At 47.3% G+C, this 25,567-nt stretch overlaps 1 protein-coding gene across 1 annotated transcript in view; it reads left to right on the top strand.

The window, feature by feature from the left end:
- fid (class I SAM-dependent methyltransferase fire dancer) overlaps positions 1–24,867 on the top strand; it is an 82,470-nt gene extending 57,603 nt beyond the window's left edge. Inside the window, exons 3-6 of the mRNA XM_050183857.3 lie at positions 12,395–12,690; positions 16,089–16,146; positions 17,293–17,618; positions 18,401–24,867. Of these exons, the coding sequence (XP_050039814.1) occupies positions 12,395–12,690; positions 16,089–16,146; positions 17,293–17,618; positions 18,401–21,811 (4,091 nt within the window). The 3' untranslated portion in view covers positions 21,812–24,867. The remainder of the gene's footprint in view (positions 1–12,394; positions 12,691–16,088; positions 16,147–17,292; positions 17,619–18,400) is intronic.
- Positions 24,868–25,567: the final 700 nt, after the last annotated feature.

Raw genomic sequence — 25,567 nt, 5'->3', positions numbered from 1 at the left:
CGTCAACGTGCGAATGAATGTAAGCCAAAGATAATTCTCGTATTGCGATCCCCATGAGAATGTGGCCGCCGCGGGTGGGAGTCGAACCGTCCACCTCGTTCTCAAGGGAGTTGCAGGAGATAACCAAACCATGCAGAGCGAGACACGAAGCACTGTTACGGCTCGTCGACGGGGCTTTCAAAGATGGATGCACTTGACTAGAACCATCTCGCTTCTCCTCCGAAAGTAGAAAACGAAACGCGGTGCGGAAGGAATCCCGACAAGGGCCCTTCTTTCCTCAATCAAGACCCACTTCACGGAAAACGAATTCAAGGCTGCTCGTCTCCTCTCGTCGACAAAACAACCCACACACGTGGCGTCGATCTCGCGGGAAGGGGGAAGTGTCTGTAGGGCACGTTTCCTGAAGAAAATGCAGCAATCAAAGAGCGCGAAACCATAAAGGAGACGCAGAAAGTGGGTAAAGTGCTGCCGTGAACCGAGTAAAACGAAGCAAATGACGGGGAACCACGATTTCAAGCCTTGGCCAGGGAGTGCTCTGAATGGATCTCCAACGGCAAGAAAAGGAAAGGTGGAATCGCTCCGCGATGGTGGTGCCGGATGCTGCGCGGTCGATGCACGCGCCAGAGACGGGAGTTAATCCATCGCACTTGCTCGCCTCATTGCGCCGCGCGCTCAGCTCGGGGAAAATCATTGCCTCTCTGCTGGTTTGCTGCTGTTGTTCTACGGCGGCCCCCTGCTCTATCTGCGAGATTTCCATTCCAGACTGGACGATAAGTGAATAAATTATCGCGGCAGCGCGCCCAACGACACAGTGCCCTTGAATCGTTAGATGCGCCTACTTCCACTGGGTAACTCTCCACGGGCATTGTTTCAGGAAAAAGTCGCTGGCAATACAGTTGAGGAGGCCGAGTGACATTTCTATAACGGTAGCACACTTCACGTTCATCGCGTACCATCACTTCACATTTTCATGCCATTTTTTTTAACTAATGTTTTCTTAACAAATGCCATGTGTCATTTCATTTGCAAGCATGCGCTCAGGTATGAGTGAGTCTAGTGATTTGTCATATTGTAATGTTACAAAAGCGACACATAGGAAGTTTAAGAGAACGGGAGCAACAGGAAGAAGGGAGGGTGAAAGAAGGGATGAGCAAAAGGATGTTAGAGACAGCTCAAGCGAATTAACTGCGTCATGGTTCCAAAATCGTAAAAGAGCTATACACCGCTGAAAGCGCTATGTTTCTTGGGCTTAAATGACCATGAGCCAGTGTGTCGGCTTTCGTTAGACATTACCAGCTATGAGAGAGAGAGAGAGAGAGGAGAAAGCAAGAAGAGGAAAGTCAGGGAGTGCAACCAGACAAGCGGTTTGCTACCCTACATTTGCGGTAAGGGAAATGGGGAATAGAAAGGGGAAAATAGGAAGAGAGTGAGCACGCAGTACACGTAAGAGGATGCACAGGAGCACTATAAGTGGTCTCTCAAGCCCATGTATTTCAAGAACTGTACTAGTGCGTGAATCGTTTCTGTGCCAGTGACTAATGTGGCCATGGTCCGAGTATCTTTGATTCAGATAACGGTCTCGAGTCCAGTCGGTTTAAACTTGTCCGGAGAGAGAGGCGTTGTACATCGTAGTGAGGACAGATATGCACCTATCGTGTATAGGTGCTTGACGGCTTCCTCGCACCTGCAGGAGTCGCATGTGGCGCTTACAAACGCTTATAAGCATTCGTATACGCCACTCTCAGCCACAAGCGGCATGATAATAGCGAATAGGCGTGCTCATTCCATCGGTGGTGCCTAGGTCGACGCTCTTTCACTTTCGTTCGTTCGTTCGTTCGTTCGTTTGTTTGTTTGTTTGTTTGTGTGTGTGTTTGTTTGTTTGCGTGTTTGTTTGTTTGTTTGTTTGTTTGTTTGTTTGTTTGTTTGTTTGTTTGTTTGTTTGTTTGTTTGTTTGTTTGTTTGTTTGTTTGTTTGTTTGTTTGTTTGTTTGTTTGTTTCGTTAGGACTTGTTCTTCGGGTCACATGAAACAACGGAGTGTTCTCACATCAAAGTACTGTTGACACACTACTTTCTGTTTTTGTTCTCATTAGGCTGAATGGCTACTGTATTATTGACTACATTATACCATTGAGATGCATACTGACCGCAGTAGTAAACGGAGACTTTCCTTAACGACTGGCCTATGAGGTGCGCCCTTATTGTGAACACTGCCAGACGCCTGAAACGCTGGAACACATACTTTGCGATTGCTCAGCATATATGCTGGAGCGAAGGATGTTGGAAAGTTTCCTAGCCAGCGTTGGCATGCAACCACTGTCGGAGGACACTGTCGGAGGACGCTGTCGGAGGACACTGTCGGATGACGCTGTCCTCGGCCCATGGCCTGACACTGCAACTTCAATGCGGGCAACTAAAGCGCTGTTGAAGTTTCTGCAGGACACCAAGCTAGACGAGCGTCTGTGCAGGGCCACTGCCTAACTGCCTAATATACACAAGCAATCACAACTTCTCTTATCATCATTACCCATCCCAGTACTTTCACTCCCCTCCCCTCATCCCCAATACAGAGTAGCAGACTAAAGCGCACAAGCCCAGTTCAAGCTCTCTGTCTTTCCTGCCAATAAATTATATATATCTTCCCTTAAGGACAACTGGCAAGTAAAGACCATGATTTCAAAAGTCACTGGCAGCTTTTTTCGGAGTCATTGCTGTGCGAAAGCACGCAAATAAAAATAAATTATTTCTCGATTACCGCTCTTTTCTTTGATAAGTTGCTCGCTCTGACGAGGTCGAAATAATATGTACAGCTACGGCTAATCCGTTTCTATAAGCAAGAAGAATAAAGGGAACCGACGGGTACGACTTTTTGTTAGTATATATACAACACCACGCAGCCAACAGAGAGTGAAGCCATGGGGAAAGCATACGCGAAATTAACTGTTCTACTTAACTGAAACGTATAACTGATAACGAAAATTAAAGGGGACGAAAATACAACTTGCGGCAGGTAGGGGCCGATCTATCATTTTCCGCATTAGGCGCGCGATGCTCCACCATTGAGCTAGCGCGGCATGTATTTGTGCATGTGTATATAGATGTAGCCCTGGGAGCGTTAGCGTGACTCACAGCCCAAGAAAGCTGACGGGTGGATGACCGCAGCGGTAGCTCAATGCTAGAGCATCGCACTCGTAATGCGAAAAAATTTTATTTCACCTCCCACCTGCGGCAAGTTGTCTTTTCGTCCACTTTGATCCATTTTCATTTTGTTAATATTTTTACATTTCAATTAAAAAGAAACATTCAATTTCCCATGTGCGTTCCCTGGATTAACTTTCTGTTGGCAGCGTGACGTTTCTATGTGTTTCACAGTGAATAAGAAGTAAACAATTAAAAAAGTAATAATAAAGCAGGAACGTTATCAAGATGCCATCACAACATATTACTCAACAAACGTCAAACAACAAATACTGCTCGTGTTATTTATTTATTCGTGTGTGTGTGTGTGTGTGTGTGTGTGTGTGTGTGTGTGTGTGTGTGTGTGTGTGTGTGTGTGTGTGTGTGTGTGTGTATGTGCGCGCGTGTGTGTTTTCCCACTTCAGCCATCTCTGCTTTTTTTTCTCAACGCTGTAATATTGAAGCCGACCGCCAACTTCTGAGCGATGTGGCAGACACAAGAGCCTCTACACATATCCTCCAACCTTTAGTTCACCGCGATATTGCATTCCTAGGTATCCGCAATGCCGCCGTACACTGGCGCCACGAGGAATCCGCTCCTCCCTTCCTCGAAACCAACGGCGAGCCGACAAAGTGCTCGTAGAGCTCTCTGCGGAAGCGCGCTGCTGGCGGCCGAGCGTTTTACTCGGAAGCGCACTCCCCGGCGGAAGCTCGCGGGTGATGGGGCTACCATGCGTAGCCGTTAAGCGACCGCTGGAGACGCCGCTTATGCGCAATCACGCTTCTCTTGTGCTGCCAGCCAGGCTCGCCGTCGAGCCAACGATGTTTGACTGCGCGCTGGTCCGGACTCAACACACGCGCCTATGTACACATTGTGCCGAGCCCCGCTGGACACAACCACGTCGAGGCGGCTGTCAAAACACGTGTCCGCGATAATAAGGCGCCGTTGCCGCGTCCGGTCAGTACTAACTGCAGGAGCCGCATCGCATCCACTCCCCCCTCCCTCTCCCCACATGATTGCTGGGAACGTGTTATGAGTTTTTCCGCGAGGTCATCGTGACGCCTCTTCTTAACGGCCCCCATAGCATACTTCACCGCCGCAATATGCAGGGTATGCGAGAAGAGAAATGTTTGCTGTAGAAAATTCGCGAGAAAAGGGAGTCATCCTGGTCTCTTAATGCGGCAGAATATTGTAAATTGTTGGAACTGTGTTTTACACTTTTTTCAACCGTCGATACGTATCTGGCTGTTTTACAGAGAAGCTGTCTATGGCTAGGGTCCCGGGATTTCTTTGTGGCATAATGTCGACAGAAAGCTATCATCATCAATGGCTCATACCCCCAAATGCAATGGCTCGTGCCCCCGTAAGGCAGACGCTACAAGCACTCAGCAAAGTGAAGCGAACACTGCATACATTCTTCGGAATCACGCGTACAACATACAGGACAGCATACCTAAGAACAAGCTCAAAAAAAGCATCCAAGCCGCATAATTGATGATAAGGCACTCCGGCCCCTACATGCAATGCGAAGTACGTAGCGCTGCCCGCATACGCTTCATGGTAAAGATTACTGTTGCGCAAGCTGCCGCGGCGACGGCAGCTTGACTGTAGTATACGAAGCAGGAAATGACGTAACTACACCTTCGTACGTAAGAGAAGAGCCCGCCTAGGAACAGATTTCTGTTGTGAGCGTGCTATGGGAAGGCCACGTATAGTGAGGACTCCTGAAGAGCAGGGTGCATACGAGGCGCGGCGAATTTCTCTTCCACTCTTTGTATGTGCACGAAGTAGCGGCGCAAGCCAAGTCGCAGGCCGTCGAAATGTCTTAAGCTAATAATTAGGTAAAGTGCGCGTGATGACGCCAGGCGAATAATTTCAACTTACGTCGCCATGGGTACTCGTTCTTGTTGTCGCTCACAGCCTCGCTGTCCAACCTCCTTCACAGCGTCGATTGGAGACGATTTTCTTTATCTTCCACTATGTCCGCCCATTCGTTGCCGCTCCACCGCCTCCACCAACACTTCTGCACCATGATCTCCAGCAACGTGACGTGTGATGCTCCTTCAACGTCACTCCTGCACCTGTCCTACTTCACTGTTGGATCCGCGTCAGCTCCCTCTCGTTCCGGGAATTCCGCATCGATACCACCTGCGAACATCACCGACTGCCCTGCGCAACACTTTCGCATTAAAAAGGCCGAACCTCGACATTTATCATGCTTAAGCCCGTAGGCGCATTCACAAGCAGGTCCTGACTCGAAGCTTTTCTTCGACTCCACAGAGTTAAGCACAGCGGCGCGCCCATTGAGTGATGACACTGCGCTTCGATAATGCCCCGCAGTTACTGCTATACGACAAGGAATTAATAGCTTGCGAAGCATACCTTCACTTCAGTGCATTCAGAGAGGAGTTTGTTAAAACGCTGCGATTCACATTCTTCAGTCGAGGTGCAGTGTCAAGCGGAGGAACGTTCCGGAATACACCACTAACAGCCGTGTTGCCCCATCGTGTACTCAAGTTCCAACTTTTGAGCTCTTTTCCTGAGCCGGGCAATCGCTGCACGGGTGGGAAAGACAATGCCTTTCTGCCAATTGCGAAACTGCCATGTTCCTAAATATGCCCGAAAGTGCGCTCCGACGCCCTTTCGGGCTTCAAACCATCGACGGTAGGCGCCCCGCCGCTTCGTTCGATTCGCGATAAGCTCCGCACCAGCGGCTGAGCCGACCAATCTCCCCCCTTACCATCTGTCCTAGGGGCTCGCAAGAGTAACGTCCTTGTGGCAGCCGGTAATTGACGTGGATTACGGGCAGCGACGACGGCGGAGATTAAGCGGCCGGAACAGCCATTCCGAGACAGCTGGCGGACGCGTCTCCCCGGTCACCTTACGTTTCATTAAATGTGGATAGTACTGCTGCAACTATACTGGGACACAAATAATCAGAGCATCTGTTCGCAAGGAGGTCTCGCGCTAGAACTACCCGAAAAAGTAAATTCCAGCAAATCCTAATTCCGCACATATTATGAGCAAAGGCGGCCGGTCAATGGCGCAACGAGAACTTTCGAAAGAAAAACTTTGTGAATTCGGCTCCGGAGTCGAACTTCGAAAAGATGCTTGCAGGTACAACTATTGCGCGAGCGTACGACGTTAGTGCGCCCGCAAGTCGCGATAACTCGACGTGCAATACTTATAGGGCCTTCAACTTGGACCTTGATAAGCCGCGGCCAGCCCTAGCGCTCGAAACGCTACGCGCTTTCGGTGGTACGTTTAGTTAAGTCGTGATCGCAGGATCCGCCGGAAAGGCTCGCAGTAAACAAGTCTGCTCGAGAGAGGCGCAGGCGTCAGTTGAGGGTGGCGGCGCGACTAAATATAGACCACCACATCTCGTAATTAATCGATAACGGCCGTCGCTCCCGCAAAAAGCAGCAAGCAGCCGGTGACCTTCATTCACAACGCCGCCACTACAGTGATCTCGCCGATTTATCGGCGTCTGCAATGCGACGCCCGATTTGGTCGTCAATGCATCACGTACGCTCGGCTGAGCGAAGTGAAGCGCGCCCGTGCACTCTGACAAACAATGGGAAACAAAGGCAAAGAAGCGAAATTGAAGAAAAGAAAAGTGGGCGTGATAAAGTTGCTGTCTGACGCATTTCTGAGAGCGAATCATGCGAAAGTCGTTCGCGCTCAGAAATGCGCCTCAGGCATCGACGGACGTTACCTGCGTAGCGTATTCCATCGTCTTCTCATAGGACCAACACTCAAAAGACTGACTTACTGCACGAGAGAAGGCTCGAAATAAGGTGCTAAAGAAAAGGAAGAAGAAAGAAACAGACGCGTTGCGAAAAAATAAAATACTGCTTACGTTTGCTGTCCGTTCTTTTGCAGACACTCAGTCTTGATCGGAAGTGTTATAAATCGTGCAGCCGAAGATGGCACGTAAACCGCCTAGCGTACGTACTATTGGTCTAACATGAATATCACCGAAGACAAGCCGAAAGATGGTTTCTAACGCCTATAGGGAAGCATTAATAAGACAAAATTGACGCCGACTAATGTGAAGAACTTGCTAGAAAACTACTTTACAGCCCCCACACGGAAGTCTTGTTCACAATGAATTTAAACAGGATGGGCTCGAAGTACTATGCGGTTGAGCACATAATGTATAGGTGCGAGTGTAGACAGGGTTAGGATTCCCGTCGATCTTATTGAAAGTCCATGCGGTAGTCTGGATATGCAGCGATTTGAATAAGGGCGCTAATTCCAAACTTTTTTTTTTCTTTTGCAAGGACACGTGCGTTGTCCCAACCTATGTCGTGAGCCATGTTTCACAAGTGCGCTGGTGCGTAAGCGAGGCTTGTTCACGTCATTGCGATTCTCCTGGAGTCCTCTCTAAAGACTGCCGCTTTCTCCGATTGTAATGGCACTGCGCGCAGGGAATAACGTACACGACGCCACAGAGCTTCTCACCTGGTAGGCAGGCCTTAAAGTTGACGATGGCTTCCCTGAGCTTACGGGATAGCGCGTGAGCTACCTGATTACTATTGTGACGAATGATACATCCGAGAGCCTCGCTGATGCCTGAAACGCGAGGAACCCATTCAGCCTTCCTGATTTTGAAGAGTACGATGGACGAGCCGGTTATCGCTGTGTGGATGTGATGAAAGAGGCGGCGTATCTCTGGTGATCAGAATTAATCCCCTACGATGGCGTGCCTAATAACCAAATCGTGGTTTTGGCACATAAAACCCTAAAATTCAGTTAAATTCAAGGAGGCGAGGTAGACACAAGCTACCAGCAGAATTGCTAGCTGGGTAAATTGGTACATCACCCGCCGTGGTGGCGTAGTGGCTATGACGTTGCGCTGTTAAGTATGAGGTCATGGGCTCAATTGGTGGCCTCATTTTGATAGGGGCGAAATGCTAAAACGCTCGTGTGCTATGCATTGGGTGCACGGCAAAAGAACCCAGGAGGCAAAAATTTACCTGGGGCCCGCCACTACGGCGCGCCTCATACTCATTTCATGGCTTTGGCATGTGAAACCCAAAAAATAAAAAGCAAGGGAGTTGACACATCTTTACAGAAAAGCGAACAGCACGAAAGACCAGCTGCAGTAGAAAATGACATGAACAAACTAACAACTATATTTTATAAAGAAAGCGCGTATATAACGCAAGAAATCCCTCATGCGCGCGTTACGAGCTGGAAATTTAAGAGAGCAAAAATAAAGGGACTGGAAAAAGAGAAACACAACTTACAAGGCACGCGTTACATTATCGGCGTTGAAGAAGTCAGTTTTCATGGAGGGACAAGTCGCCAGGTCGTGTCACACGTTCTCGGTGCCCGAGACACGGTCTTCTTTACAGCACATGGCCTCCGCTCGTCGTAGCAATGTGGACCAGCATTGTGGACTTGTTCTGCGCTGTTTCGTAGCTGAATTTAAACGCAGATAGCGACCAGACTTCGTAGGCTTCCTGTAGGACTAACAGGAAACCCACAGTTATAATATAGTCCTGTAGGCAGGACTAAACTATCTAACGGGGACATCCAGGAAGGGCAACCTTTCCCTGGTGGACCCTGCTTTCACCCTTTACTCTGAAGAAGGCTCCGTGTGAGGGCCGAGACACCAAGTCTTCAATAATTCCTTCAACCTGGTCGGCGTCTGTTGTGCTTTCGTCGTGACTCTTGCCGACTAGAAAATATTTCATCCGACTCTCGACTTCGTCAGCTTATGGGAAGCCACACACTATTCCTATTTTTCACGAAAGGGCATGCGATTTCAAACTTTTACCTTTACAATGTCGTCAGACCTTTCAAAAATTTACGCAGCTGTCAAACCCAACGCAACACGTCGAACGAGCTGGCGCCAAACGAGCTGGCGCCAAACTAGCGGACGCAAACAATGCGGAAAACGTGATCAGCGCGCCGCGGACTGGAGAGCGGGCGTGCTGACGACGGCGGGGATGCTGCAACGATAGGCGGAGGCTCAACTTGCGGAACAGCCAGACCGCTTGCCGTTCACCATATTTGCGCATTCCTTCAGCTTGATGTACACTCGTTAAAAAGGCAGAGCGGGCCCGGACTTCAGAAGGGCGTTCGCCACCCGGCAGTTTTCCAGGCGTACTTGTACATGGGTCATCACTAGAGTTCCGTGTTTTCTGGTATATGCCGAAAAACAGCGACAATTAACCCCCGAGATAGTTTTCTTTGAACCGGTGAAAACCAAGAAACTCCGAATTTCTTCACCTTGAATTTCCTTCAAATTCTGCGCTCTGCTACAAGGACTGCTTGTCCTTGTCGGCTTTTTAGTGTCCCGTGTCCACTCTTGCGCTAGTCACTTCAGCATGGAATACCAATCAGCTCGGTTTCACACCCTGCTCCATTTCCTCCTCTTATCTTTACGAGCATGACGGTTTCCAATTATTCAGGCCAGGCATAAGTTTCCTGAAACACGGGAGAAAAAAAGGGCACGAGGGCACCCTGGAAAAGCTTGCCCTGCAAAGCACTCTACTCTTACCTTGGGTTGAGGATTGGGTGAGCTGGTGTCGCATTCTAAAAGTGGTACACCGCAACGTAGAAAAATACTCTTACCACTTCAGCAGAGCGAACGGAGGAGACGAGACGAGTCCCTCCTCGCCCTTCAACTTTTTCCAAACCCCGATAAACACCAATTTTTCTCCAGCGTCAAAATCAGACTCTGGAAAGAACACTGAAAAATAACCCCTTAATTCGAAGGAAAATAAATGCCGAAAACCTGGAACCCTAGTCATTACCTCCAAGCGACGGCGTTAACGCGAGGCAGAAGACGCGGATTACCAGAGATGTACCCTACGGTGTTGTTCGGCTGTTTATGCAGACAGGTAATCACAAGAGTTAACCTAATGAACCTGTGTGCGGCCACTTGTTATGAGACCCGATAATACCGGCATAGCGGTTGCGGCTCCCACGCTGATCTATGTGTGCCGGGGCGGACGAAGGCGGGAGCGAACTGTGACTCGTAAGAACCAATGACGTGGCGGGCGTGCCATGGGAGAGACTGTTGCCGAATCTGAAGCCAATGAACAACTCCTGGGAAAGACCACGGCCAAGCACAAGACCAATGAACAGCTACTGGGCAAGACTACTGCCGAATTTCGGAACAGTTGACAATTTCTGGCAAAGGAGAAATTATATTTAAATAGAATGTCCAACTTTTGTGGGGAGCAGAGAACAAATATCTGACTATATATATATATATATATATATATATATATATATAAACGAGATGGGAAAAGCAGGGAGGCTAACCGAATGAGATTATGGTTTGCTACCCTGCACTGGGGGAAAGGTAAGGGGAAATGAATGACAGAAAGAAAAGCGGAGAGAAAAAGCAAACAAACGGAAAAAAGTGCAGGGAAAGTCATGAACGTCCATGAGAATTACAGTCTCCCCGACAGGCCACTCGAACGTACAAATTGCAAGAGTGCCTTTACTGTCTTGTGGTATGACGACTGTATATGCCGGCGTTCCAGGACTGTCTGCTCCGAGAACGGCCGGTCGTCAAGACGCGTCAGTGCGGTCGCGAGTGACTGCCTGCGTGCGCTCTATCGGGGACAATGACAAAGAACGCGTTCGATAGTTTTCTCGTCGCCGCAGTGGTCACACGCAGCACTGCCCTCCCATCCGATGCGGAAAACAAACGACTTTATAAATGCGACGCCAAGCCACAATCGGTAAGATACCGTTGTTTCGGGTCGGGATAGTCCAGGTGGAGGCGTAAGTTGCAGACTGGGGTCCAGTCGATGTAGACGTGTGTGCTGGGAACTAGGCGTGTTGCACAATGATTGTAAGGCATCAGATGCAAGCACTCGAAGTTGCGCTGCCGCATCTGTTCTTGACAGCGAGATTGGCTCCTGCACGCCTTCTTCATGAGCAGATCGAGTAGCTTCATTGGCCTGTTCATTACTCATTCTGCCACAGTGGCTAGGGAGCCACTGAAATGTGACGTGTCCTTGCTTGACGAGGCAGTGAAGGAGCTCTCGGGTTTGTAGCATAGTTGTTCGTAGGGTCCACGGCGTAAGGCGGAAAGCAAGCAATGTAGAGCTGCAGTCGCTGAAAATGCTCCACTTTTGAGGTGGTTCCTGTCGAATTATGCGTAATGCGCTACGAAGAGCAGCAAGCTCCGCGGCTGTGGATGTAGTTTGATGCGGTGTCTTGAACTTGAAGGTGATGACTGAAGGTGGTGACATTGGAAGATTTTTTTTTTCTTTAGGGCTTTTCAATTTTCGGGTGTCGGCTTAGATCTATGTAAATATGGCACGTTTCGCTTCAGGAAATTGCCATAGCTTGAGAGTGCCCTTCTACGACCAAACAACGATGATTCGCATTACATAGCGCTAAAGTGGTGTTATGGCTGTCAAATGTTTTTTAGTCAAATTCGCTTTCCCCTTCACAATAATTTCGTGCAGTGTGACAGATGTTTCTCGTTCGCTTGTGAGCGATGTTTGAATGCTTTAACCAGCCCTGTTCCTCCGTCTATCTTTTAAATGTCTTGTTATAATATACCCCTCAGTACAAGTAAATAATGGCATTCATGAATAGCTGATTCACTCAAGATAAATGTTTGGAAAGCAAATACGGAAGTCCATGCGGTGAAAGCACAGCTCAAGTGTTACATTTCTCGCATTCCTTAGAAGCAGACTACAATGATTAGAAGAAAATTTTAACAGTATGGACATTTATAAATTTACACACAAAGAAATATAAACAGTAATTAGAGAGCGCGACGCAACGCGAGCACGCAGTGAGAGCGGTAGCGAATGAACGTAAATGAATTATTTCAGTCGGAGCGTGGCAGACAACAAAGGCGACTCCTCCGGCTGACTTCATCGGAGTGAAGTTCACAACGCCGACATCGGTAGCGCGCGAGGCTAACTTCTGTGTGTCCCTTTATGCGCCGGCTCTACTGACATCAGCGTCCGTCAGCACGTTCCGACGGCCTGGCCATATGGCCGCGTCGGGGATGCGATGCAGGCTGACATTTGCTATCGACCTCGCCGACACACGTTGCCGCCGCATGAAAAGCGTTGCGGAATTTTCATGTAAAGCTTCACTGTAAAACACTTTTCTTCTTTTCAGGGGTGGTGTGGGGGGGGGGGGGGGGGGTCCGCACGCGAGTACTCTTTCAGTGGCGAAGCCTTCTTTACAGATTGAGGCTCAACATTGTGCGCGATTGTGGTCGGCAGGTTGCGGCAGCGGCCAGTACCTGGAGTCCGCGGGCATCGGGGCGTTGGGCTGCGAGCGCAGCCAGACGCTGGCGCGCGCCGCCGCCTCCTGTGGAGGCCATCAGGTGGTGCTGGGCGACGCACTGGCGCTACCATTCCGAGACGAGGCTCTGGACGCGGCGCTCTCGGTTGCCGTGCTCCACCACCTGGCCTCCACGGAACGCCGGGTGCAGGCGCTCAGGGAGCTGGCACGCGTGCTGCGCGTCGGCGGCCGCGTGCTCATCACCGTGTGGGCCATGGAGCAGACGCAAAGGAAGGCGAGTGCTTGCCTCGATACCTCACTACGTTCACGTTCTTCGCACGCACAAATCGGCATGCTTTGCGGCATAAATGTACGCTTCTATCTATCTATCTATCTATCTATCTATCTATCTATCTATCTATCTATCTATCTATCTATCTATCTATCTATCTATCTATCTATCTATCTATCTATCTATCTATCTATCTATCTATCGATTTATCTATCTATCTGTCTATCTATCTATCTATCTATCTAACTATCTATCTATCTATCTATCTATCTATCTATCTATCTATCTATCTATCTATCTATCTATCTATCTATCTATCTATCTATCTATCTATATCACAGTGGATGCACGGTCACACAGCTATTAACAGAACACGAAGAAAATATGATATCTTCACAAAAACCAAACGTAATCGTTGCCTAAGCTGCTACACTGACTAAAAAAATAGAGCAGTAAGTGTGTTGGCATTTGTAAAGTGCTGTTACCATGTTACGCGGGTGGTTTCAGGTTGGACTGATGTAAAGTTAAAACAGAAAGAGTCAAAGGGTCGATCCCAAATTTGTTTTCAAGAAGTAGGTAAGGGAGTTCATTTCTAAGTTCCCTTCATATAACAATCGAACAACATTGCTCTATATCGGGTGTCCCTGCTAACGTCAGCCAAACTGTTCAACGAAAAAAAAAATTGGGAAGTCATGGTGCAAGATACGATTCTAAGAACTACGGTGTTCGGTCGTCAGAAGCCGAATGACTGAATGCCGTAGGTTTTATTATTGTATCTTGCCCGTGTTTTTTTAACATTTTGTTTTTCGTTGAACAGCCAAGCGAACGTTAGCTAGGAGACACGGTATAACAGTGGCCGAATAAGCAATGTCACCTTGGCTTCGTCACATCGCGCTGACGAAAACGAGTCTCCTTGACAGAACGTTTGTCGCAACGACATTCCTTGTTCGAACACTGTTAATTGCTCCAAGCCTCCATCTTCTTGTGAATATATCTCTTGTTTTGGATTACTTGATATATTGCTCGGATCAAGAAGGGGGCCACCACGGTCTGTCATTTTTTTTTTCTTCTTTTGTATAAGGTCAAATAAATAAGGGCGCTCAAAATTCCTGCACTGTAAACGATAAAAATAATTTTCGACAGTGCGGGCAGCTTTTAAAGACAAGTGTAGGCGCTCAGATACGCAGGTCTCTAAAGCTTTATGTATTGCTTCGTTTAAGCATTTCATAGCAATTCTACATACTGTTCCTTGCTTCTTTGCAAGTGACGCTGCAAGTGTTTGCAAGTGTTTGCAAGTGTTTGCAAGTGTTTGCAAGTGTTTGATGTTTAGTTTCCAAGTCACTGTTAAAATGCAACTTCCTTGAGAAGATGCAGCATGCGAAAGTGATTGTTATATTTAAGTCCGGAAACAAAAACGAGTTAACAAATCATAGGCCAATATCTATACTTCCTGTAATTTGAAGGGTCTCGAAAAGATCATTTGCAAGAGAATTACGTCGTTTTGTGATAAACATAGCATCCTATCAGATATGCAGTTTGGTTTCCGGTATGGAATGTCTAGAGTTTTCCCTGCTAACTTAAAAGGATTAATTTTAAATAACTTTGAGAACAAAACGTTAACTCTAAGTGTATTTGTTGACTTTTCCAAGGCTTTCGATTCAGTTAACTATAAAAGCCTATTTGCAAAATTAAGCCATTATGGCTTTCGCGGGATTCCCCCTAGACTTTTGAAATCAATATATGTTCAGCACAGAAAGCAGTGTGTCGCTATTGGATCAAAACTTTCTTCAGCAAGGGAATTAACACAAGGAGTTCCACAATAGGTGTGCTTGCACCTATTTTATTTAATATTTATATTAATGGCGTTACCAATATTAGTGAACATGCACAGTTCATAGTCTATGCGGATGGTACTAGCTGTTTTTCTTTACATGTTATATAACTGATGTTATATAATAGCGTCTTCCTTTCACATGTAAGCTATTGTAATCTAGTGTGGGGTACGACATCGCAAGCAAACGTTCGAAGCTTAAAAACATTACAAAAGAAAACTGTCCGACAATATTTTAACGCATCGTTTGATTCACATACACTGGAGATATTTCGCGCTCTTAATGGGCTTCCTATTGAATATTTGTATGATTATAACCTAGTCTTAAAATTTTTTAAAGATTTTCGGTGCAACAACAAGGCTTTCATAAATTTGTGCAACTTAGTCAAATCAAAGGAAGCGTTATATGAATTCAGAAAACGGAGCCAGTGAGTGTTACCTTTCACAAGAGCTAATTACGTTTTCAGGCGATTGCAGTGCCAGGTGCCGAGAATATTAAACGTGATGTATGCTTCCCATACCGAACTAAACGCTATTACACGAAAGGCATTGAAATTAAGTTTAATTAATAAAGGTCAAATTTTCTAAATTATAAGGTTTGCCAATTTTTACCATGTTCAAATCCTTCTCTTTTCCATCGTTCCGCATTTCTTTTTGTGTTTCTCTGAACGTTGCCGTTACATTCTGAGTAAGATTGTTGGTATTATCTTTAACGTAAATTTTTAGAGGTGTTCCTTATCATTTGTGCATGATCTTTTTTTCCTTTCTTTTTTTAATATATATGTATGTCTACATGTACAGATTAAATATGTATAGATGTTGGGTAGGTGCAGGTACGTATGTGCACGGATGTGAATATATATAAATGTTATGTATGTTTTGATGCGAATATGGACGTATGTATAATATCAATTTATTTTGTACATATGTAACACATTCTATCTGTGAATTTGATGCAACTGGATGTCAAAGAAAGGGGACAGGAACGTCGTCAAGCTGCGGTGGTGCAGCTTTTTGTTCCTGCCCTTGCATTTCTTTTGCTGTAGAAAAGAAGGAAAATGCGAAATAAAGTTGAAAGTTGAAAGTTGAAAGAGTGGTTAGCGCTAGTCCAAGCAGTTAGGTTCGTGTCAGCACAACTAGCGCTCTATGAACAAGCACAAGCGCGCCGATAGTATTAGCAGGCTAGCTCTCTAGAATATTTAAAGATACCTCATTATTCACCACTGCATTTGAGAATATCTTGCAAGAGCATTCTAGAATAGGCATGGCAGTGTAAGTTTTCATCACGCCATGGGAGCTTTGGAACTTCAAGCGCGACAGGCGGGAAGATTACGCGTTTTGCAGAGCCTAACTCCATTCTACAACAGAATTCATTGTTTCGCCTCGACAGGAAAACATGGAACGTCATAACCTTCCATTTCTAATAGATACGATAGTGAAGCGTGCTCTCGCAGTTATTTTGTTTGCTTGTACTTTTCATACCACGTGACATATCTCCAAGTGCTTCTATGGCAAGCGCCGTAAAAAAAAGTGGGTCGACTGACTGTCAGCTGGTGTTTATGTCGTGCAGTTCGAGTCTCAAGATGTGCTCGTCCCCTACCGGCAGCCAACGAAGAGCAGCAGTGAGGGTGAGCATGCTTCTCAGTCTGAGTAGAGCGATAACGGCAGAGAATGAGTGAGTAATGAAACGTCCTACTAAAAACTTAATCAATAAAAGGCATGAAGGAACGAAAAGAAAAAAATATAAAAGAAAAATATATAAATTTACACGTGGCCTCAGAATCCAGGCAATAAAAAAATTTATCAGGCTAATTGCTCCTTACACTCTTAAGCAAAATCACGCCCTTTGGGTTGTATCTTGCCACACAACAATAATCATCTGTCTTGTCCGCATTTCCTTTCTTTAACGCTGCGAGCCCGGTACGTTCAAGTCACAAACGGCATGCGCGTTCTAAGCACGACAGAGCATTCTCGACAGGAAAGTTGCGAGCGCAAGAAAGGAAACGCAAGCAAGACAGACGACGATTATTGTTGTGTGGCAAGATACGACACAAACAGTGTCCATTTGTTTAAGAATGTATAAAATCAATGAGGCTTGTGTAGATTTGCAAGCCCGTCTATACAGAGAAAGAGAGAGAAGGAGGAGGGGGTATACAGGAGTATGAACTATTTATAGTGCCTCGATTGTACAAAACTGTCTTCCCTTACGATGAGCGCGATTGCTCTTCGTTTCTGGACATGATTTGTGCTCGTGTACATCGTACTCCGCACAGGACGTACAAAGCACAAACGCAGATGAGCCATTGTTTGTATCACTCTGGATATTTAGCGTAGCAGGGGGCGACAGAAAATTAGGTGGGCGGATGAGATTAAGAAGTTTGCAGGGACAACTTGGCCACAATTAGCACATGAGCGGGGTAGTTGGAGAAGTATGGGAGAGGCCTTTGCCCTGCAGTGGGCGTAGCCAGGCTGATGATGATGATGATGCTGATGGATAATTAGCCAATTCAAGCCCGATGACTAAGATGTCCACCGGCGCCAAAATCGACCTAGCTCCTTGTACATCGAGTCGCACAGGGTAATCAGTCTAGTCACTACAATGCGTTCTACCCTATACACGTCGCTCCTTGTACATTTGCATTGTGTGCCCGTTACGGAGCTTCAGCATCTCCGCATCACGACGAGTGCGAAGTGACGAATTCGACTGTCGCCTCCAAACGCTCCAGGCGCAGTTGGCCCCACGCACGCTAAGAGAATCGCGACTTGTCACGCAGACCGCGGCTCGTCAGTGGAACGCGAGATGACCAGCACGACGACGAGCGAAGACGACCTGCTGGTCTACCAGTCGTACAACCCGCCAGCCTCGGACAGCGACACGGCGGCGCCGGCGCGATCGGGTCGCCGCCGCCGAGGCAGCGTCGACGGCACGGACCTGTCGAGCCCCGGCGAGACGTGCTACAGCTTCATGCGCCGTGCGCTGCGCAAGCTGTCCTCCAGCAACCACCGGTCCCGGCCGTACTTCTACAGCAGTTGCCGCGGAGGATGGTTCTCGGACAACAACACCACCGCCTCCACTGACAGCAAGGTCACCTCGCCGCAGGTACTCAGCCCGCCGGCATATGTTTTCTTTGCCTCGTGCGCATACAGCGTGCACGCGACGGTAGAAGGACGAGAATCTGCGTTCTCGCCCGTAAAGCTGAACGCTTTGCATACACATGTCGGACTGGTTAGCCTACCCGCACTACATCGCGATGTTTATTTATTTATTTATTTATTTATTTATTTATTTATTTATTTCGTTGTAGCTGGTGTGATAAACTGTAAGTTGAACTACTCTTATTTGTAGATGACTTGGAGAGGCTTGCAAAAGCAAGCCAGTAAACCTAATAAACTAGCCTTACTGTGTGACTCTGTGGAAAAAAAAAGATAAACGAAACATGCCTTCATTTGCTCGACACGCACACGACACTGTTCCAATGGCTTAGACAGAAAAGACCAGATATACCACACAAAACAATGCAGCAATGTGATGTGATATGTACACAGCACATATACTGCAAGTATTTCAATGAATGCTCCTGTATGGTATAAGTTTGCTACCACACGTAAAACAAACCTTATTTTGGAGTGTGTGTCAGGCACAACATCAATCATACCTCAAAATTCATCCTTTTCACAAGCGCCAAACAAAATCATTACATGTGCGAGTACTGTTATCCCAGGAAGTGTTTGTCCGTCTTGAAACGTTACAGTCGCAATATTGTGATTTGACGTGACGTAGGGCACATACCAATAACTGCAAGTAGTGTCAGGGGGTCGAAATTCACGAACTGCTGATAGATGACCTCTGTAAACCCCTGATCTCAACTTTTCTCTTCCCAGGGGGCCGAAAAAGAGCCACAGCCCGATGCGTGCGCCGCTGCCGAGGCGCCTGAGGAAGAGGAGGACGAGGACGACGGACTCATCGAACTGCGTCACCTTGACGCGGAGTTGCCCATCGAGGAGATTTCTGCAGCGCGAAGCAGGCCGCCTTCGGGCCTCGACGGTGCCGCCGAGCGGTTCGTCCGCGGCCACGGGAAGTCTCGCTCGCTAGGTGACGTCCTCAGCATCATTCCCGCCATGCTGCGAGCGCGGCGCAGGAAAGAGGGTTCACATGAGTTCCAGAAGCGCATATCGACGGCCAGTGACCCGCGCGAGTACCTGCAGAGGATAGTGGAGGAGAAGAACGGCATCGTGCGCTCAAAGTCAACGGCGTCCTGCTGCGCCAGGTTCGAGCATCTACGCGAGGACTACCTGATGCCGACCATGGTGGAGAGCCAGGAGTCACCCGAAGAACCGGAGGCGAGTGAGGGGCGGGACACTGAAAACAAGTCGAGCAGCCGCGCCGGTGACGAGGACATCAACCCCACTACCAACTTGTCCAGGCAGCTGACCACGACGGACATAGCGAACGGAAACAGCATCCTGAGCGAGGAGCAGCTGTCGTCGATAGTCAAAGAACAGCTCGGATACCTGCAATCGCCACCAAAGGGCTTCAACGGCTGTCGAACAAAGAACTGGTTTAACTCGTTCAATAATAATGCCAACTTGGAAAAGTGCCTGATCAGCGCGACATCGACGACTACTGTGCACGACTACATCTCGACCAAGGTGAGCAGGGCTGGCGCGGCGCAGCTCGCTCGGAAGCGCATGCGCCTCGGTGGTCAGAGACTACAAGAAAAGTCGCTGCTCAAGAATTTCTACAACCATTGCTCCCTGGGCGAAGCGGAGGAGAAGCGGTCCAGAGTTGGCGAGAAGAAGCAGGACGTTCCCATGTCAACGTACTATTCCATGCCTGATCTCCACACCCTCACAGAAGAATCAACCCAGGTTCCAGAAAGACCCGTCGAGAACTTGAGAGTTCCTCTCGTCAAGACGGAATACCAAGAGCGTTCTAAAGACTCTTTTGATTCTGACATTTTTGTGGAAGACGAAGAAGCATGTCGTGTGCTTCAGAGCCGACGCAGGGTAGTGAAGCGAAGCATGAGCGTCGGTACGAACAATGGAGCTGAGCCGAGAAAACAGTACAGACGGTTCTCGGCCTCTTCGGCATCGGCTTCGATGTGCGCGTCTCCCACAACACCCCGCAGCCGGAACGTGTCAGAAGACTCAGAAGAGTCGATTATCTCTGTGAGGTCACGAAAATGCAGCAGCCTGCAAAGTGACACCAGTGTGGACAGTGAGGAGTCGATCGTGTCTGTGATACAGCGAAGCAGTAGTGAGATCGAAGCCATCATGCAACGGAAGGAACTTCAAAGGGCTACAACAAGCAGCCTCAGAGCATCGCCACTCAGCATTACGCTGGGAGCACAAGAAGCGTCGTCGCCCGAGTTTTCGCCGACGTTTAAATCAGCGCCCAAGAACTCACCTCCTCTCTTGGGCGCGTTTCCGCGACAGTATCTCGAGAAATTCTCCGATTGCGAAGCCGTGGTGATTCGTGACGTAATAGGGGCAATTGTATCGTTCGCTCAGTGCACAGATACCATATACGTGGAGCAGTGGGAAAACCTGGCGGACTCGCCCCAGCAGCCGGAAGATGCGGAGTCGATCGGAGAAATCGGGGATAACGACAGCGAGTCAGGAGACACGGAATCTTACATGTCCAATCCCGACTGCACAGCTGCTGGTGGTGACGCCAGTTGCTGTGAGGACGATATTCCACAAATTGAGTTCGACGTGGCAGATCTGGACGATCCGTACTGCACGGCGGCCGACATGGTGCACGAGGATGACAGCCTCACCACAAGCAGCGAATCGCAGCAGACTCAGACGTTCTTCACTTGTCCCAGCACCGATGATCCCAGCTCGCCCAGGTTTCCGGAAAGTACGACATCCAGCTCCGAAGGGACCTTGGAACCCGAGACCGAAATTCTATCTTCAGAGAACGAACTCGAAACACTTAACGTTCGTCCAGAATATAGCTCAGCGAGCCCACTATCGCCAGAGTTTTGGATGGAGAAGACAAACGGTGCATCGCCTACATTGTCTAACGTTAGTCCAATCGACGAAAAACCGGACACAAACGAAGACTTGACCAAGTCGATGTTCAATACTGACAGCGGTGCTGGCCTTATCTCGTTTGTATTCCCAGCAGATGACAGCATGCCGGAAAGTACAGACTTCCCTGACGATTTCGTGTACAAAAAGGGCACAGAGGTACAAACTGAAGAGAAGGACGTTGACTGCAGTCAGACACCCATAAAGCTTACTGTTATCAAAAGAACGTCGCCGTTCGCGCAAAGCAGTTGTGGAGGCATGCAACAGTCGAAGCCTGGCGAAAAATACTGGGAGCACTTGCTGCCGACTGTGCTTTCGATGGATGCAGATGATACTCCGGTAATTCTTAATGTCGAAACATCAATAAATCAGCAGTGTGGAACACCTGAGGCGAGTCTGGATAACACTATTAACGCAAGCGTATCGTTACGCAAGCCGACAACAACCGAGGACAGCTCGCCAGACGACTCTTTAGAAAGTATAGAGGAATGCAGTGAAGAAGAACTGCATGATGAACACGAGAAGGCCGATGTGCCCGGTGAAGAGCAAAATTCTCCGATAGATACGCAGCCGCAGCTCGCAAAACCGGATCAGCAGCATGCGTACGAGAATCAAACTGAAAGCACTTCTTTTGAAGAAGGAAATGACAATGAAAGCGCGGCTGCTTCAGTGGTGAACGATGCACCACAGGTCACTACAGAAGACGATGTGGAAGACGAACCTCCGGCATTCAACTTTGTCGTCGAAGACTACAGCGAGGAGAGCGATTCCTGCAACGAGCCGGCAGTCGAAGGAAGCGCGGCGCCGACGTACGACTCACTGACAGTTGAAAGGTTAGTGAACAGTACCTCTAACGGCTCCAGTTCAACCGCTAGCTTCCAAACCGTGCTGCAGTGTCCGAGTCCCACGACCGCCACAGCTGATGACGACGATGACGCTGAAAAAGAAGCCGTCGTGGAAATAGAGGCTCCAGTGGATGCCGGTGACAACGGGAGAGAAAACGAGACGTCAGCGGAGGCAAAGGGAAGCCTCGACAGGAAGGAGTCCGCTTCGCTATCGTCATCTCAAGAGTCCCTGCAGGACACCGACGGTGGTGGAAGTTCACTGATGCTCCACAGGTACTATCACGTGTTTCGTGAGGGGGAACTGGACAGCTTGATCGACAAGTACGTCGAAAACCTTCATATAATCTCTTCGTACTATGATCGAGCAAGCTGGTGTGTGATCGCTGAAAAAGTGCAGGTGTGGACAATATAGAACGCATGCGCGTGATCGTACTGCAGTACGGGGACGTCCAGAAGACGTGGTGTGCTTGGAGGACAGTGTTGTTTATGACATCGGAGACGATAGTTGCCTGTACTTCGATTACACACGTTGATTGAACTGATCTCTGAGCCTGAAACTAAAATTACTAAGGTTGGGTGTAGGTTTGGAGAAGCTTAAAGAGTTGTCACCATGCGAGGTACAGCCGTACACACACTTAAAAAATACAAGTAATTGTACATTTGAAGCAGCCTTATGCAGCAGGCAACGAAAAATGCAATCAATTGCGAATTGTGAAAGTTGTACAGCCTCAGTAATAGTCATATTGTGAGCAAATAAGAGAGCATTAACCACCACCGCCGGCATATAGCATACTAAAGCGATCTAGGTAGCTAGCCTTAAGCTTGAATCTTAACAAGCTTCATTTTAGCGAAGCCATACATAGTTACAGTAAAAGACAAGATGCTGAAGCTCCCGAGCACACTGGTTATAATAATGAAAGTTCCAGTGAGAACAGACATCGATGGTTTTAGAGCAAAGCTGCTGTTGAGAGTATATGCGGGAGAGAGCGTCTGCTCCATAAAACGTCCGTTCTTAACGTCCGCTCCAAATGACGGCAAAATGTTCTTGAAATAACTTTTAAGAGCTAGCACGATTAAATTTGAGCAGCATATGTTGGACGTGTTAAGGTATACGTGCGCGGAAAGTTACAACTGAGTAAGGTCATTAGGCGAGTTTTGGGAAATTACTTCTCGTTCATTGCCTCATTTTCCTAACTTTGTTGATCGTATCAAGAATAAACTTGGTTGTAATCGTATAAATCGTGGGAGGAACGTGCTGGAGAAATATTAAAGTTTTAGGTTTAACACTGCCGTAGAACATTTACAGTATGCCGCCGGAGTCTAATTAAAATGCTCCTTTGAGCAGTGGATTACATTTCGAAATGCTGTAAACAATTGGCTCACCATTTCCGCTTTACGCCTTGCACACACGTAAGGGAGGTACTTTACGCTTGACTTCAACCGCTTTAAGCATTCTTCAAGGCTCATAAGTGTTAAAAGGGTGAAATGCAAGCGATTGAGCATACAAAGCCGCCGGCGCAAACAGCTGTGCGCCGTGCGGAGGAGGTGAGAAAAGTACACGAGGACTACAAAAATACTCCACTGTAACGAGAAACGCCTTTTTGCCGTGAAAACAGCCCTGTGGTTCCTTTGTATCAACTCTGCTTCTCTGGAATTTCGGGTGTCAATCTGCAAGGTATACACGAAGTCTGCCGGCTTTTATGTAGTACATGGGAGCTTAAAGATCAACAACAACCACGACGACAACAACAAATACTAAAGAAAACAAAAACTAAGACGAAACAAAACAAATCAAGAAATAGAGTTTAAACTTTATTATTGTCCGATCCTAATGCAGGGGTCGAACTTTTTGCTGTTGTTTCTTGTCGATCACTCTTTTATATTCCGTATTTTCCCTTCCAATTCCTTGCTGCTATTGTTTCCCTATTATTGTTGTTCGTCAAGGACAGCCCTTGTTAACGTTCTGGAATGTTGGGCATAATCAACTAACTTGACGTTCATTGATTACGTCGGTGTGTCTCTTTTCCTATTCCCAGAGTGACCCAGATATTTTGTGCAGTGCGCCGAGAAGATTCAAAGCGGGGAATTCTGATGAAGGGGCTGAAGGCAACAAGCTTCCGGTAACTCCATTTAATGCAAAGGGACAAATAATGTAGTTTAAAAAGAAAAGACTTATGCTATGGCATACAAGCATGTAATGCAATTTGGATGGACAAACATCCATGAACAACGGCAAAACAAACGCGATTAAAACTCTCTCGTACTTTGGTCGCCAGATAGTGTCGACCAAAAAAAAAAAAAAAACGTTTTTTCGAGGCAGTAAATGCTTCCATTTTAAGTTAAAAACCTGTCTATTTTTAATTTGAAGTTCCAAATGGTATAGTGCTGAGGAATGAGGCATAGATGGTCATTGCTCTCAATTTGTGGTGTAGCAGCCTTTGTTGTGCACAAAACGGACAAACGTGCGACGCATAGGAAGTCGATGGGAGTCCAAAGCTTGTCTTGAATTTGTCTGCAAGTGCCAGAGCGTTCAGAAGTTGAACGTATGTATTAAAAGAACAGCGCAATGGTTGTGGAACTTTCAGCAGTCGGCCTCTAAATCAGTGCCGAATGCCCAACTTTGTGTACTGCTATTGACAGACCGGCTCCTCAATAGTGTTGAGAGCTATATCGGCAGCTATTTAATTGGCTGACGCGATCTTTATATTCCACAAAGGCATCTCAAGGTAATTTTTTTTAGAGATGTCACCAGAAAAAGCAAGCTCCGAATTCATTACAAGCCAGAAAGCGCTTGAAGCGCTTTGGTGCTGAGTGTGTGCACGTCTGTACGTGTGTCTCTAGCTTCTGTTGTCCAGAATCTGGGTGTGATTTACTATACGGGTGTCTTATAGGCGCCTTAGGTGCTTCAGTTTCTTGAAAACAAGAATTCAGACAGAGTTAGCACTGTTGACTACGGCCCATCAATCTATTATATTACTCAAAGCATGCCTTTAAGATCAACGTACGCAGTGATCAACTTCTTTCGTAGCCTATTTCAAGTGAGCTATAGCAAGAAGTTTAATCCTGTACATATACCATAGCTGGAGAGCAGAAATTATTCCTCGTGTATATTTATCACAATATATTTCATATGTCATATTCCATGTTTTAAATGCATAACGTGGCGCTTGCCACGCAGAAACGTCATAATCATCAAGAAAAAGTCATTAGAATTGATCTTACTGCGATCTGTATCTGGCTACAAATCATTTTTCGCACCAATGAGATACTTAGTTGGCTGCTCTGCAACGCCAAATCTCGCCGTTTACAATTGTATTAGTTGCGTTAGGGCATAGAAAGTGATTTGACACGTTATTATTACTCGATTATCCGCCTGAGTAACTACAACGACTTTTTTATGCTTACATTATGATGTCACTAAACCTTGTAAATAGGATGTAAATAAACACCTTGTTCATTCAGACTTCACAGAGCGGCGTGGGTGTGTCTGCATCTCCTGTAACGGTGAACACAACCTTTTCATTTTCATTTTCAGGTGTAAATCCAATCACGCTCTACAGTGCAAATGCGGTGCGAAAGAATCCTCACGCACAGTGCGTTGCAAAAGCACTAAAAAACACCGTTATCGTGCCACCGGTATCTGTTTCTCTTATATATGTTACAGACTTTGTGAATCGAGGCACATGCCACGACATACCTAACGCGAAATACAAGGGTGCGGCAAAATTTCTGGCTGCTTTAAAAGCTTTAACAGGCCCTACACAGTTGGGGAAGAGCCTGTAATGGCATCGCACAGGCGCCACTGTGCTACCCATAAAGAGCGGCGCCAGTGAATTACATCCCTTTCAGATTGTGGGCACTAATATTAGTTAGAATTTTTTAATAGCTATCGAAGATTTAAGGCAAAAGACAGGCGCTGCAAATGAAATTATTCTTTTTGTTTGCGCGCTGCGATCCTACAAAAATGTGAGGAATAATTCTGTGCAGCGGTGGCGTAGAGGTAGAACACCCGCCTCGCGTGCAAGAGGTCCGTGGTTCGAATCCCGGTGCCGCGCAATTTTCCACCGGATGAAAGAAAAAAAAAAAAAAAATCCGCGTGTTGATAAAATTGCATAAACAGGCCTGGAGTGTGGCCTGATGCCGGTGACCAGAACCGGTAACACACTCC

This window comes from Dermacentor andersoni, chromosome 4 (genome assembly GCF_023375885.2).
Source record: "Dermacentor andersoni chromosome 4, qqDerAnde1_hic_scaffold, whole genome shotgun sequence".
Taxonomy (NCBI): Eukaryota; Metazoa; Arthropoda; class Arachnida; order Ixodida; family Ixodidae; genus Dermacentor; species Dermacentor andersoni.
This window is presented reverse-complemented; position numbering and strand designations above follow the sequence as displayed.